We start from the raw sequence: 16,473 nt of genomic DNA on the forward strand, positions 1-16,473 counted from the left end.
CAAGGCAGAGGTTAGAAGAAGAAGGTGGGGTAGGAAGATTTGGTGGGGGAAGAAAGAAAGGGAAAGGCGGAGAAAAGCCTCAAAGTTTTAAAATTGGATGGGAGAAGAGGAATTTTTTTTAGGGACAAAGGATGAAATATAAACTTCTGTAAGAAAGATTCTGCTAGGTACAGAAGATGGTATCGTAACATTTATATTTGAAATAGTAAATTAGAATGGTTTAAGATTTAATAAGAAATTAAAATGTTGAAGTTTTTAATAATGACTGATTTTTAAAATGTAATAAAATATTGAAGGAAAGGAGGATACAATGTATTTAAACATTTTTGGTGGATAGAATGTACCAAGCAGAACCGAATTGGGTATTTGTTATGTTGAATGTTAATTTTACTAACTTAGGGGGAGGATAGAAAGGCATCATACTCTGATTAGTGATTTCAGGAGAAATTCTTTTTATTATAAGAAGAGATAGAGGGATAATGAATGGGCAAAAGATATAAATTTAATGATTTAATTAAGATGGATTAAATAAGATAGAATTGTGAAGAGTGATATGCGCTGCCCATGCAAAGAGAGGTAACTGGGGCCAAGGTACTTTACTAAAAGATTTTTTAATGTTTGTTTGTGTTTGTTTGTGTTTTATGAGAATATTGGGGAAAATTTTGTAGAAAGACAGGAAAAGATTTAAATATGTAATGATTTGTTTGTTGTTGAAATTTCTAATAAAACTTGTTTTTAAAAAAAAAAAGAAAGAGGTCATCAGCCATTTTTCCACCTGATTTTTTCCAAAGACTCTAAGGAAATGGAGTCCCAGATGAGCCTTCCTAACCACCAGGGAGGTGTTGTTTTTCCAGGTGAGGTCTTGACTAATAAGCACTCCCAAGAATTTGAAAGAGGAAACCCTCCCCACACAGTAGTTCGGAGAACCAGAAAATACCACCTCTGACTGGCCCTGCCCCCATCTATTCTCTGCCTCCCATTGAGTCCCAGCTGATCGGCTGGGTCTTCTTTGGTTGCCCTGCACAGGAGAACGGAGCTGGAAAGCAGGTTAGTGGGGTGGGGAGGGAATGGGGATTTTGCAGTATCCTTCCCCTGCCATGCCCACAGAACTGGTAGTAAAAGAAATTGAATCCCACGACTGATATACACATTAAAAGTGCCCTATGACAAATTTTCATACTTATGACCAGGGGTCGGCTTCAAAAGTTTTAGCAAGGGGTTCTCTGCCCCAGGGGTCGCCAATCTTTTGGACCTCAAGGGACCACCAAACTCGTAATTTTAAATCCCGCGGACCACTAACATGAATTTTGACAGACGATGGCTTGCTGACGTTGGTGGGAAAGTTGGTCCCATATTCCAGAGCTGCCGTAGTCACAAGACTGGTGCTTTGGTCATCCCAGAGCAGCTGCTCCTCCACCCGGGTGCACCGGCCTGCCATGGACTGGAGGAGCTGCTCCAGGATGACCAAAGGGCCAGTCCTGTGACTACTGCAGCTCTGGAATATGGGACTGACTTTTTCCACCAACGTCAGCAATCCACCCCGGGGCGGATTTCCCTCCCCCGCCATTGGTCTTAATTTCCAGTTCCAGCTCGCGTGGCTCTACTCAAGGTAAGGTTTGCGCTCGGTCGAAGGGTGGGGGCCAGTGGGTGGGCAGGTCATGTGGGTGGCACAGCCTTGTGTTCCGGAGCAGCCTGGATTGCTTTTGGGGGGAGTACTTGGGGGGAACATTTCTCTTCGGACCACCAAAATTATCTCCTGGCCCACCAGTTGGCGACCACCGCTCTGCCAGTTGGCTGGGTGGGTGTGGCCATGGTGGGTGTGGCCTAGTCAGCCTCCTGCACCACAGTTGGTGGGGGGTGTTTGTGCTCCCCGGGCTCTGGAGCCTCCCTGGAAGCCGGAAATGGGCCCATTTCTGGCCTTCCCGAACTTCCGGGAGGCCCATTTTTCACCCTCCCGGAGCCTCTGCGCACAGCCTGCACTTACCTGGCATCCAAAACGGGCTGCATGGGGACTCCTGGGAGGGGCGGGGTGGGCGGGGCCAGCCAGGAATGGGATTTGAGGGTTCTCTGAACTCTGCAGAATCTTAGCAAGGGGCCCTCCCAAGCCCCCGTGAGCCCCCAGCAGCCCCCCCCCTTATGGCCATGGCAGCATCCCCATGATTACATGATCAACATTCCATCGTTTGGCCATTGGTTCTTATTTATGACGGTTGCCGTGTCCCCGAGTCAGAAAAACAAACCTTTTGTGACCTCCTGACAAGCAAAGTCAATGGGGAAGCCAGATTCACTTAGCAACCATGTGACTAGCTTAACAACTGCAGTGATTCACTGAACAACAGGGGCAAGAAAGGTCGTAAAATGGGAAAAAGCTCACTTAACAACTGCCTCATTCAGCCACAGAAATTGGGGGCTCAATTGTGGTTGTAGGCCGAGGACCACCTGTATTAGGTATGTTTGGATTCCTCACTTGCTCCTTTGGCAACAGCAGCTTGTCAGACTTCAGTTGTTACACTGAACAATCCACTGATATTTTTTTCACACACCGTAAAACTAATAACATCACTCTAAAATAGAAATAAAATCTCATATTGGCAGAATAACATAAGGAAAAAATAAATTTATGTACGTAAAATTGCAAAGGGAGGAATTAAAATCCATGAAGCACCTATAAAATTAGATCAGTCTTATAATCAATAATCCAATTGTTGTAGATAACTGAGTGAGTGAAGTATAAAAAGACAGAAGTAGCAGTAGGATTTGTAAAAAAAAAAACACCCCTGTAAGGCTGTAAAGCTTATATTGAGTCTAATAGCTGCTGAAGCCCTGCTAGGGTTTGTTGGGATGATGACAATTATATGCATATTTAAAAGGAAACAGAAAAAAACAGGGGAGGAAAGAAAAAAAGAGGGAAAAATTACAGAATACACTGAGTTAATGGGAACTTCCACAATCATTGATGGCAACTAAACATTAAACAAACAAGCCTGATACATAAATGAGAGAGTTATGATGGACATCTAAAACCATGATTTATGGGTTTAGCTGTAAGATAAGGTATTTTTTAATATTCATACACCTGAAGACATGATGCTAAAGCCTATAAAGTTTCTAAGACACCTCATACTTTTTTTAATTCAGGGAGATTTAAATGATGGTCAGGTTATTTCTCTCTAGATCAATTGATTGATCCACTCCTTCAATTTACAAGGCCACCTAACCTGTTAGGGGAGTGTCATGCAGGTGCCTTCATACAAACAGAAATAGGGCAGGAGGGTCTCTCCAACCAAGGAAGCATCTGAGAATGTATGGAGCAGAGCTGCGGTCCTGGCATCAAAGAAGCTCACTTGATCCACTTCGCAGTTGAGAGAGATGCGAATTCTTGTGGGCCTCTCAGACAGGACCAGGTCAAAGCATTTTGACGGAGAGATGGCCTTGTATTTCCCTTCCCATTTCCAAATCTGCCACTTCCTGGTCTTCGCATGAACATCTTTAACGTTCACTGGCTTGCTGGTAACCCCTACACTCCATTCTCCTGTACCACCTACAATAACATCCCAGAAATGTCTCCCTGATGAGAACATCTGACAGCCAAGGACAGAACATTTAGTGGACCATCCCTTAAGTCCTGTGATACTTTTTCGATCTTCGGAGATCTTAAGGCAGTCAGGATCGGCTGTGTCTGGATCCAGAGTTACATTCACTGTAAGGGGGAAGGGGAGGAAGGAAGGAAGGAAAAGGACAAGAGCTTCAGCTGCAGGCCTGGTGTGTGAAAAGAACAGAACAGAACAACAGCTTTATTTGGCCAAGTGTGTATCAGTCACACAAGGAATTTGTCTCTGCTGTATAAGCTCATATTGTACATATTAATGGAAAAGAATAGTTCACAAATCATACAATCATTAAAGTTTCCTGGTATCTAAGGTATATTAAGGTATTTAATCCTATATTTTTCTTTTTGGTTAATCTATGTTTCTCTTAAGGTTACTGGCATCACAGCTTAAAATAGCAAGCAGTTGCAATTCCCATAATTCATATTTACCTTCCTGTAGTTGAAGTCCCCTTTCCAGAGTATCTGGGGAAGAAAAGAGGGGGATTCAGCATCTCATCACTGGAATTGGAGCAACAGAAGATACCCTGGTTTGCTTTCCTTGGACTCAACTCAGGAAATAAGGAAGAAGGAAAGCTACAAGCTAAAATGTCGTTGGTGGCTATATATCAGGGGTGCCAAACTCCATTTCATTGAGGGCCGCATCAGGGTTTTGTTTGACTTCAGAGGGCTGGGGTGGGTGTGGCCATATGTGGGCGTGGCTTGGTGGGAGTGACACGAGACTTGTGTAGGGGGGGCTCCTGTGGTGACCAAGTGGTAAGGCAGGACTTCCCTCAGACTCTCCCTCTCTCATTATACTCTCCTTCCTTCCTTCCTTTTCTTTTTCCTTCCTTCTTCATTCTAACATCTTCCTTCCCCTCTTTCTTTATTTTTCCTTCCTTGCTCCCTTCCCATCTTTTTTTCTTTTTCCTTCTCTTTCCTCTTTTCCTTTCTCCTTTCCTGCCCCTTCTTGCATGCTCAAATTCATGAGGGAGAGGGGGGGCAGGATCCAAGTGAGAATCCAAGAAACCTCAGCCAAGCCACCAGTCCCTTTTCTGTGACAAGTAGAATCTGTTGAAAAGAAGGACACGTTTAATTACCCCTCTGGGGAATGAAAACCAGAAAGGGGGTGGGAGTGGGGATAGGATTTTCTGAATAGACTCAGAAAGAAAAGAAAAAGTGAGTTGAGGAGCAAGTCAAGAAAAGTTGCAAAGCAAATTGCAAGGGCTCCTTGAGCAAAAGTCACAGCAGAGGAAACGCCAGAGGAAGAAAGAAAAGGAGACTCAGCCCAGAAAAGGCAGCCAAGGGAACGGCCCAAGCAAGGAGAGAAACCCTTTTGGCTATAGGAAGAAAGGACAGTGGGTGTAAACTAGAAAGTGCGGTGAAAAGTTGGGGTTAGAAAAAGGCTGAAGGAGAGAAAGGAAAGAATTGCAGGTAAGGAGAAGATCATCTTGCCTTGACTAGTTGTAGGCAAAATTCTGATAGACTAAAGCTGCCTAAAGTTGAGTCTGTATAGCCTCAAGGATCCCCTTCTGTTGTCCTCTCTGCCACCAAACCAGAAGTCTTCCAGTCCTCCCAACGAGTGTCAGAGAAGCAAAAGGGGGGAGAGAGGAGAGGGAGGGGAAATTTCCCAATTCAGAAACCCCTTGAACCTGCCAGTGCAAAGAATTATATCACCTGCCCAATTTCACTGCCTTAAGAAACTGACCCTGGAAGAGGGGTTTCCTTGCAACTGGAGTTTGTAATCCAGTCCGCAGTTTGTTTGTTTTTAAACTACTTTTCTCATTCCTGTGCCATCCATATTTCTTCTGTGACAGAGTGTCTCCCTGCACCTCATATTTGGTCTCTGCTCTCTTTGGCCACCTCCTTCTTCGAAAAACCGTTTTCCTGACCAATTCTTTTTCTTCTGATTGCTGCCTGTGTTCCCAACTACAACTGTCATAAATATGAACCCGTCCTCAAGCACCCAAAAGTAAATCACATGGTTGTGGGAATGATACAATGGTCATAACTGTGAAAAATGGTCATAAGTCACTTTTTCAGTGCCATTCTAACTGTGAACAGTCACTAAGCGAACTGTTGTAAGTTGAGAATTGCTTGTAAATGGTCAACTATGAGTAGCTAATGGTTCCCTTTTTTAGCAAATCTGTAATGGGAGCAACCAGAAAGCTCCTCTTCCCCTCCTGGTGCCAAGACACAAGGCCTTCCCCCAGAGAAATGAGGATCTCTCTTCCACTCATCCTGAAATTGATCCCTCTTTGATCCCCCTGACAGTGATCCAGAATCTCTCTTGGATGCTCCAAATGTCATCCAGTAAAACCCCAGCGGCTATTTTTTTACCTCTCAATTTTTTCATGGCATTTTTCAGAAGCGGAATTACATCACTGAAATCCCAGATTGTCCACCTCGGCTCTAGAAGTAAACCCACCGGATTCTCATATGTTTTCTTAGCCTGGAATCTGGCAAGACAAAAGAACAGAATAACAGAGTTGGAAGGTCATCTAGTCCAACCCCCCCAACTGCCGAAGCAGGAGACCAGACACCGTTTCTGACAGTTGGCAGTCCAGCCTCTTCTTGAAAGCTTCTCCTGATGAAGCCCCCACAACGTCTGAAGGCAAAGCTGTTTCATTGGTTTATTCTCCTCAGTCAGAAAATTTCTCCTTATTTCTAGGTTGAACCTCTCCTTGATCAGTTTCCATCCATTATTCCTTGTCTGGCCTACAGGTGCTTTGGAAAACAGCTTGACCCCTTCCTCTCTGTGGCAGCCCCTCACATACCGGAACACTGCTATCGTGTCTCCCCTGGCCCTTCTCTTCCCTGGACTAGCCATGCCCAGTTCCTGTAACCGTTATCAACCTACCAATAGAAGCAGCTTCCTAAAGCATCAGACGGTGCTTGAGGATTGGATAGCTATAGGATCCGGTCTGGGTTGGTTACCAGAGGTTTTGTCTTCTGAGCTTTTGGACCCAGGCTGGAGCCCATCCTCAGGGAACTTCTCTCTCCCTCGCCAGAATGTGTGCCCTGGGCTGTTCTACACGTTGTGTTTATGTGGTCCCTGGTTGTGTGTGGCTTTCACTGGTTAAGTGGGGTGTTGATGGCCACCTATTAATTCACAGAATGCCTTTTTCTTGTGTGGCCCCGTCCTTGGCTCCTAAGTACCTCGTGAGCTGGTGGTAAATCAGAACTCCTGTTGACTGACAAGGGCCCCCGTTTCCCAGGCTTCAGTCATTTCTCTGGCCAGCTATTCAAATATGGGCACCATGGTGACCCAGTGGATCCTCATCCAGAACTGCATTCATCCACCTTCATCAAGTTAAACAAGAGATCTAGTAGAGGCCACTAAGTTTCAGTTTTGGGCTCCCTACCCTTGAAAATTCTTGTGGATCTCTTGGCCAAAACAATGGATTGTATCTTACCAAATGACCGATGACTAATAGGGGTGACAGAGGTAATTAGACGATGGATTTAACATTCAAACTCATCTTGATGGATTTTAGTTCTGCATTTAACACAATTCTTCCACATAGACTAGTGTCTAAACTTAAGGACCTTGGGCTTTTTCATTCAATCTACATTTGGATTATGGATTTCCTGTCTGGCTGCTCTCAGGGGGTCAGATTAGGTAATCACACCTCCTCGGCCCTTATTCTTAATACTGGTACACCACAGGGTTGTGTGTTGAGTCCCTTACTCTATACTCTTTATGTACATGACTGCATTCCCATTCACGCCACGAATACTAAATTTGCAGATAATACAACCGTGGTGGGACTCATCTCCGGGGGGGGATGTGTCTGCCTATCAAGATGAGGTGGACCGGTTGCTTTCATGGTGTGGAGACAATAATTTGGTCCTTAACACCAATAAGACCAAGGAGCTTATAGTGGACTACAGAAGGAATATATCAGACATCCAGGCCTTGGTTATCACTGGAGACCAAGTGGAGCAAGTGGCCAGTTTTAAGTTTCTGGGTGTTATCATAAACGAGGACCTGACCTGAGGCGCTCACACTGCAGTACTGGTCAAAAGGGCCCAAAGATTATTCTCCTGAGAGCCGTTCGGACCATCCAGAGAGTGGGAGGTGCTTCAGTCTACGTCGTTGATGGCTGAGCTCAATCACTGAGGAACGCTCCGCCCTCCATCACGTGGCTCTCTTGCGTTCCCCAGTTTGCGCTCAGCCGTCGTCAAGTTAGGCTGTGCATTTCTCACTCCTTGGCCGATCCAAGACTTGCTCTCAGGTTTGGAAATATTTATAGAGAAAAACAAGTTATTTTCCTTAGCCTTCTGGCGCAGGACTGGGGATTTAAGGGAGCGCGTTTCTTTCGCCCCAGGGGTTGTAGAACGGGCGACTTCGCGCCTCGGCGCTAACCCCCCAATTTGATCTCTTGCCTGCCGTTTCTCTCGCCGCGCTTGCAGCGGCTTTACTGATCGCGCTGATAAGCGCTGCTGGTATTCCCCCCCACCGCAAACGCCGCTCGCCCTAAGAAGGGGCAAAAACTTACTGCTTGACTTCCTCGGCCTCTTTTAAGGCCGGAGAAGTAAAAAACTTCGTTGCCCTGAGCAGCCCGGGTCTTTAGAAACGTGGACGATCGCCTCTAGGGCGCCTCCACGTGGCGGGCGCCATCTTGACTGAGGCCTCATAGCGCTGCGAAGTAACCGGCCCTAGCACAGGCCTCTCAGCCTGTAGGGCCTTTGGTAGTTAGTACAACTTAGTAATTTTTGGCTTCCCGCAGCAGGCTCAGGGCAAGTGATTGCAGCCTATCCCTCCCGGTTGTTGCCTGGGAGCTCCAGCTGCCAGAGGCCTCTTTCCAGCCTCAGGCGTTTAATTCGGATAATTGGCAATCTTTCATTAATAGAGTAATAATAATAATATTAATAATTACAATAATAATAATTATTATAATAATAATATTAATAATAATAATAATATAATAATAATAATCATAATAATATTAGAACAAGAATATTAACAATAGTTTTAATAGACATTGGAATATCTGCCTGTATGCAGGCCTAGATATTTCCTCATATATAGTTTTATATTTACACTCACATATAGATAGACCTGGGTGAGTTTATTCCTGTAATTTTTTCTTATTGATATTGTACCTTAGCATTCCAAGTCTCATTGGATTGTTATCCTGCTTGTGCAGATAAGTATTAAGAATTATTTCAACATCTATATTGCAGAATTTATACATCTAAATTCCAAAAGGGGGTGTGGGCCAGCTGAAAGGACACCCGACCTTTGTTGTAGGTCGAACCCTTGGCGAGCCAACCGCCTTTAACTGTATTACTGTCCTTTCTTGTACAATGGCAGATGACATTCCCACCAAAGGCCCTTCTTTGAAGGCCAAATCCAAATCCTACCACCTGCGCAAACAGGCTAAGGAAACTCCTAAGGAAATTCCTAAGGAAACACCTAAAGAGACTTCTAAGGCTTCTCAGAGAGACGCCCTACGACGTCACAGGGCTCTCGAGAGGGAATTTGACAGGCAGTCCAGAGAGGCACAACCGGTACTTCCAGCACCCTCTGCTACTTCTACCTCCAGACCCCCCCCTCCTCCAGATTGTTTTTCCGTCTCCAGGCGCAGCCCCATCCCAGGGACACCAGGTTCCCGGCCCATCAACCAGATGGCCTCCTGAAGCTACATTCACGCCCACGGCCGCTGGGCTTCGCCAGGAGGAGGCCCCCTCATCCGAGATCCCTGCGCACATACAGGCATTGATGGAACGGGCCATTCGCCAGGGGATAGCAGAGGGCCTTCAACATATGTCCAGGTCTACTCCCCCCTCACTGGAGCCCGAACACGACCCACCATCAGTGAGGTCCTCGCCCAGATCGGACCCTACCCGTGGTCAGGTACCTTCTCAAGGGGGCAGCCCTCTCCCAGAAAGGGACCCGGAGGAGGATATAGAGTATCTAGACCAATTTGGGGGGGAAGAGGAAATGGAATGGGGGTCTATGCAACAAGAGGAGCCCCTATCGGAGGTAGATCCTATGGAGGGGGACATGTCCGAGGATGAGGGTATCACCCCGGACCAACCCACTGTTGCGGGCCTGTTCAAGCCCCACATGTTCAAATCCCTGTTATTCAAAGCCAGGACCATCTCTGGCCTGTCGGTGCAAACCTCCTCAGCTCTCCCCTCCCCGGCAGAAGGTCAGGAGGACGCCATCTTTAGTCAACCCGTGGTGGAGGTGGAGGTAATCCCGGCTCCACCCCTAATTCATGACCTGGTCTCAAATCAACTGAATTCTACTAGGGCCCCTCCCGCCCCATCCAGCCTGGACAGGAGGTTCTTTAACCTCGAGTCGAGTTTCTGTGACTTACTCAACACCCCCGAGGTGGATGAGCCCATTGTTGGGTTGGCCTCCTCGTCCTCCCCCAGTGACCCCCTAGAGGCTCTGAAACCCGAGGACAAGAGGTCCGAGCTCGCCTTACGTAGAGCTCACCAAGCGGACTCCTGGGCCATTAGATCAGCCACTGCGGCTTCTTTCTTCACCAGATCTTCGATCCGGTGGCTTCGGCAACTGAAGCAACATGTTCCCCCTCCAACACAAGGGCTCACCAGGACATAGCAAAACTGACGGCCGCGGCGGAATTTTCCGCTGATGCCACCTTCCATGCGGTCAAGTTCTCTGCCCGGGCAATAACGTCCCATGTCACTGCTCGCCGCCTGCTATGGCTTAAACACTGGCAGGCGGACGTTAAAAACAAAGTTAAGCTGGCTACTGCCCCCATAAAAGGGGAGAAACTATTTGGCTCGGCTCTGGACCCTTGCTATCTGAAACCCGGAGCAAGAGAAAATTTCTCCCTCCTCTGTTTCGGAGGTCAGAGTCTAGAGCCCCCCAGCCATTTCGGAGAGGCTCCTCCCGCCCTTTCTACCAGTCTCCCTTCCCGCCAAGGTACTCGAGACCCCCCTCCTCCCGACCGTTCCAGCCCCAGGATTGAACCGATCCGGCCGATAGGAACAGGAGGGGCAGCGGCTACAGGCGCCTTTCAGGGGTTCAGGAGGGAGGCCCTTCCGGTGTAGATAGTTCCCGTCCCTCCCTCCCATCGGCGGACGCCTCAAGCACTTTGCCGACCGATGGGACTCTTCCACCTCTGATACCTGGGTCCGTGATACCATCAGACTCGGCCTCTCGCTCGAATTCAAAAGCGCCCCCTGACTTCTTTCTGGCGTCCCCCTCAAGGGACCCCATCAAACGCAACCTAATGGATTCAGCAATCCATCATCTTCTCCAAATACAGGCCATTCAACCCGTCCCACCCTCCCAGCGGGGCAGGGGTTCTACTCCCACCTTTTGTAGTTCCTAAATCCTCCGGAGGATGGAGGGCCATCTTGGACCTTAAACGCCTTAACCGTTATCTGGTCTATCGCAGGTTCAAGATGCACACCCTGCAGTCCATCCTCCTCAGCATCTGCCAGGGGACTGGCTCTCCTCCATAGACCTCTCCGAGGCCTACCTCCACATTCCAATCCGACCCTCCCATTTCAAATTCCTCAGGTTCTGCTACAACCACCGCCACTTCCAATATGTCGCCCTTCCCTTTGGGCTGGCCTCTGCCCGAGGACCTTCACTAAGATCCTCGCTGCCCTGGCGGCTCATCTCAGGAATCTCCCGGTCCGCCTCCATTGCTACCTGGATGACATCCTCATCCTCTCTCCCTCCAGACCCCAAGCAGAGAGGGACATCAGGGTTACTATCTCGGCCCTCCAAGACCATGGTTTCCTAGTTAATTGGCAAAAGAGCCAACTATCCCCATCTACAAGGATCTCCCACTTGGGGGCTGTCATTGACTCAGTGCAGGGTAAGGTGTTCCTCTCCCCCGAGAGATTCCTTAGTATCCAGGAAGCCGTTAGGCATATCAGACGATCCAGGAAGGTTACAATTTTAGAATTATCCAAATTACTGGGTAAAATGGTTTCTTGTATCTCCATTGTTCCATGGGCCCGTTTACACGCTAGACCCCTACAATGGTTCCTGCTCCCGTTCCAGCGGACCGGCAGAAGCAACTCAAGGGCCACAGTCAAGGTACCTCCAAGAGTCCTTACATCTCTCCTCTGGTGGACAAGCCCCACCATCAACAAGGGTCACTTCATCAAGGAGCCCCACCGCCTCACCTCACCACAGATGCCAGCCTGTCCGGATGGGGCGCTCACATCCTCTCGCTCTCAACTCAGGGCACATGGTCTCAGGTAGAACGGGGTGCAGTATAAACTGGCTGGAGCTCACGCCATCTTCATGGCCCTGCGCAGTTTCCTCCCCAAGTACGCGGGCGGCATGTCCTCATACTCACGGACACGTCACCGCCAAGGCTCACGTCAACCGTCAGGGGGCACACAGTCCATCCGCTTGATGAGGAGGCCGAACGCCTCTGCCGTTGGGCAGAGCGCAATCTCCTCTCCCTCAGAGCCGAACACATCTCAGGGGACTCAAACACCCAAGCGGATTGGCTAAGCAGGACCACGGTGGACCAGTCCGAATGGCGCATCCATCCGTCACTATTCAGGGAGGCGTCCAGAATGTTCGGTCTCCGTTAGTAGACCTCTTCGCCTCCCCACTCAACACGCAACTCCCCAGGTTTTTCTCCAGGTACCCTCCCACGGGGCCGAGAATCACGACGCCCTCCGTTGCCCCTGGCCCACAGGGCTCCTCTATGCCTTCCCGCCTCTAGCCCTGGTTCCCAGAGTTCTCCAGAAGCTCATCTCCGAGAGGGCAGAGCTGATTCTAGTAGCACCCTTCTGGCCCAGGCGCCCCTGGTTTGCGGACCTCCGCAACTTATCGGTGGCCCCTCCCTGGAGAATCCCCCCGACCAGGATATCCCTCTCCCAGGGGCCCCTCCAACACCCAGACCCTCAGTGGCTCCAGTTAGCCGTTTGGAGGTTGAGCGGGAGCGCTTAAGGAAAGAACGGTTTTCTGACCAAGTTATTGAGACCATTTTAGCCGCCAGGCGGCCTTCAACAACCCGCATATACAACGCCACTTGGAAGGGATTCTGCAAGTGGTGTCATGGTCTCCAGATCAACCCGCTGTCACCTTCCGTAGCTCAGGTCTTGGAGTTCCTCCAAGAGGGCCTGAGGAAAGGGCTTTCCCCCAACACCCTGAGGCGTCAGGTCGCAGCTCTATCCACAGTCATTGACTGTGATAACCTGGGTTCCCTTTCCCACCACCCCCGTATTCGGGCATTCCTCAGGGGGGCCACCAACCTGTGTCCCCCAACCATACACCGATACCCTACCTGGGACCTTAACAAGGTCCTGGTGTCTCTGACTAAGCAACCCTTTGAGCCTCTCAGGGAAGCCTCTCTCCAATTCCTCACATTCAAAGTGGTATTCCTGGTAGCTATTACTTCGGCCCGACGCATATCGGAGTTAGCAGCCTTGTCGGTAAGGAAGGACCTTTGCATATTCCATGCCGATAGGGTGGTTCTCCGACCGGACCCTACCTTCCTGCCCAAGGTTAACTCGACCTTTCACAGGGCTCAAGAACTCATACTCCCGAACTTCTGTCCCAATCCCTCGCGGGAAAGGGAGAAGCTTTGGCACTCACTGGACGTAAGACGGGCCCTACGCATTTACATTAAGCGTACCCAACCCTTCCGGAGGTCAGAATCTCTCTTCCTTTCCTTCCAGCCCAAATCCTTAGGCCACAAAGTGTCCCCGTCAACCATCGGCCGCTGGATTAGGGCTACCATTTCCAAGGCTTATTTGTCCCAGGCACTGCCGGTACCCAGGGGGATCACAGCACACTCCACCAGAAGTGCAGCCACCTCAGGCTCCAATTTCTGATATTTGTCGGGCAGCCACTTGGGCATCCCCCTCTCCTTTCATTAGACACTATAAGATTGACACCTTTGCCTCGGCGGAGGCTTCGTTTGGTAGGCGAGTCCTCCAGCGAGTCTTCAGGGAACCTCGGAGATTGCAGGACCAGACGGGGTTCCTCCCGTAGGACAGCCAAGCTTTGGTATGTCCCACTCTCTGGATGATCCGAACGGCTCTCAGGAGAATGGGCATTGGTTCTTACCTGACACGCCATTTCTCTGGAGCCGTGAGGATCATCCAGCCCCACCCTTTAATTACCGTCTGGTGGGGCCTTGTTTCGGCCAATGACCTCTTTAGCATAGGAAGAGCAGAGCAACGTCCTTCTCTTCACCTTCGTCTTCATGCAAACTGGGGAACGCAAGAGAGCCATGTGATGGAGGGCGGAGCGTTCCTCAGTGATTGAGCTCAGCCATCAACGACGTAGACTGAAGCACCTCCCACTCTCTGGATGATCCTCACGGCTCCAGAGAAATGGCGTGTCAGGTAAGAACCAACGCCCATTCTACCCGAGACTTCTCAGGAAACAATAACTGAATGAAAAATTCCTGGTGACCTTCTACCGCTGTACTATAAAGAGTATCTTAACTTACTGCACCTGTGTATGGTTTGCTAATTACACAGTGGCAGATAGGACAGTGCTCCAGAGAATTAACATCATTGCCCAGAGGATCATTGGTTGACCTCTCCCCTCTTTGGAAGAGCTTTATAGCTCCCACAGCCTTAAGAAAGTTCAAAATATTCTCAAAGATTCATCTCATCCTGGGCAACCTTTTTTTTTTTTTTTTGAACTATTGCCATCTGGCAGACAGTAAAAGATAATAAAAACAAGGACAAATAGGCTTAAAATCAGCTTCTATCCCAAAACAGTAACTATGTTGAATTCTATAACGCAATACTAATGCAGCCTCAAGGGTTTTCAATTCAATTGTGTAGAATGTGAAGGATGTTTTTTTTTTTTTGTTATTATTATTGCATAGTCAGCCAGATGTTCGGACTGGGTTTGGCATTTTTGTCTACCTATCGAGTCCTTACCAATGACCTGGGATGGGCAAATCTGGATGTTTGATGGTGCTATAGATATCACCGCAGGATGGAAGCTGTTCCAAGTAAATTCACTTGGAACGCGGATTCACTTACTTCTTCAAGATGCTTCCAATGTCCTAAAAAACAAAGAGACGAAGCATTGAAAGGAGCCTCTATTAGGCTGAAAATTGCAGACACTAACAGACATATAAAGTACTTCCATTTTTTTAATGAAAAAACTCCCATTGCTCTTTTTTCTCCAGCTGTTCAACCTTTTAGAGGTATTCTTTTTACTTTTTGCCTAAGAAAAATTATAACCTTGAACCTACACAATTACAGATGTATGTGTTATATATTATATATGTATATATGGTGTTCGCTTGGTTCGGGTATTTTCCCACGTCATTGTAGTTGTTCTTTTAAAGTTGTAGCAACGTTTCAGCAGAATCTCATCTGCCATCATCAGGCTTCTGTATTGTGTCCGTCTGTGAGTCAGACTTTTACAGTGGTTTCAGATTTAAATTTGGGGCAGCCTATTGCTGTGCCAGAATGGTTTTTTCTTCATCCTGATTGGTTGGGAGTCTTGGTCTGTGTTTATTGGTCTCGGAGTTTGCTGTGTTCTGCTTGATTGGTGTCTCTAATATCTTCTGTCTGTTTTTGGCTCTTTTTGTATCTTGATTGGCTGGCAGCATTGTGTTGCTTTATTGGAGGCCTTTAGTGCAGCTTGGCTTCGGGTAAATGGACGGCTATCATTAGTTAGGAAGCTGGGTTTCATCTGGGTGCCTGGTTGGGATGTGTTTGAGCTGGAAGTATCAGGGGGATCTGTTTGTGCCCAGGTGTTTGCCTGGCTTGTGGTGTGGAGATTTTTTTGTTTGTGAGTGCAGGCTTCCAAATGATTGACAGCCTGGTGGAATCATCTCTTCTATTCATGCTTTCTGGTCTTTTTCAATCTCTATGGCTTCTCTGATGATTCTGTGATTAGGGTTTTCTATAGTGGCCAGGGTTTTGGTGCCATTGAAGTTGATGCTATGACCTGTGGCTTCCATGTGTTGGACTAGTGAGGAAGTGTGTTCCAGCTTTTTGACTGCATTTTTGTGTTCATCCAGGCGGGTGCTTATTCTTCTATTGGTCTGTCCAATGTATGTGGCCGGGCATGATGCACAGGGGACTTCGTATATGCCTTGGTTTTCCAGGTCAATTTTGTCTTTGGGGTTTCTGAGGATGGCTGCTATTTTTCTGTCTGTTTTGAAGGCAGTCTTGATGTGGTGTCTGTATAGTATCTTACTAATTTTGTCTGTAGTGCCTCTTATGTAGGGCAGGACAGCTGTTCCATGGGTCTGTTCATCTTCTGGGTCTCTATTATGTCTCAGTGTGTTTTTGTGGATCAAGTTGGTGATTTTGCTTTTGTGGAAGCCGTTGGCTGTCAATATTTTAGTCAGGGTGCATAGTTCAGTCTTAATGTGTGTCTTGTCTGCCAGGCGTTTGGTTCTAGTAATTAGTGTTTTAGCCACGGAGTTTATCTGTGCTGGGCGGTGGTGGGATTGGGCGTTGAGATAGCGGTTGGTGTGTGTTTTCTTCTGGTATATGGTGTATCCTAGTGTGCCATCTGTTTTTTTGTAGATTAGTACATCTAGGAATGGTAGTTGTCTGTTTGTTTCTGTTTCCATGGTGAACTTGATTTTGGGGTGTGCGCTGTTTAGGTGTGTTAGGAAATTGTTTAGGTTTTCTTGTCCATGGGGCCAAATCACGAATGTGTCATCGATGTATCTTAACCATAGTTTGGGTTTGAGGATGGCATTGGCCAGGGCTCTGGATTCGAATTCTTCCATGAACAGGTTTGCAATGACAGGTGACAGTGGTGATCCCATGGGGGCTCCTTCTATTTGTTTGTATCTTTGTCCTTTGTATATGAAATATGTGTTGGTTAAGCAGTGTTCTGTTAGTTCCATGAGGTGTTTAGCTGGTTGGTATTTATTTTTGATGATTTCAAGGGTCTCTTTTATCGGGACTTGAGTGAATAGTGAAACCACGCCAAA

General features: G+C 47.9%; 1 protein-coding gene and 1 long non-coding RNA gene across 2 annotated transcripts in view; one reads left to right on the forward strand and one right to left on the reverse strand.

Annotated features, from left to right (window-relative positions):
• Nucleotides 1-1,345: 1,345 nt before the first annotated feature.
• On the forward strand, nucleotides 1,346-3,128 carry LOC148131631 (uncharacterized). The gene is made up of 2 exons (XR_015747128.1): nucleotides 1,346-1,643; nucleotides 1,689-3,128. It is a non-coding gene; the product is annotated as an uncharacterized LOC148131631 (long non-coding RNA).
• LOC113428835 (E3 ubiquitin-protein ligase TRIM11-like) overlaps nucleotides 3,038-16,473 on the reverse strand; it is a 19,631-nt gene continuing 6,195 nt past the window's right edge. The window contains exons 3-5 of the mRNA XM_087953376.1: nucleotides 5,927-6,045; nucleotides 4,040-4,072; nucleotides 3,038-3,700 (exon numbers count right to left, since the gene is read on the reverse strand). Coding sequence (XP_087809502.1) covers nucleotides 3,222-3,700; nucleotides 4,040-4,072; nucleotides 5,927-6,045 — 631 coding nt within the window. The 3' untranslated portion in view covers nucleotides 3,038-3,221. The remainder of the gene's footprint in view (nucleotides 3,701-4,039; nucleotides 4,073-5,926; nucleotides 6,046-16,473) is intronic.

This window comes from Notechis scutatus, chromosome 2, assembly GCF_049901735.1.
Source record: "Notechis scutatus isolate UNSWTSFEM ecotype Mainland chromosome 2, rNotScu1.2, whole genome shotgun sequence".
Lineage (NCBI taxonomy): Eukaryota > Metazoa > Chordata > Lepidosauria > Squamata > Elapidae > Notechis > Notechis scutatus.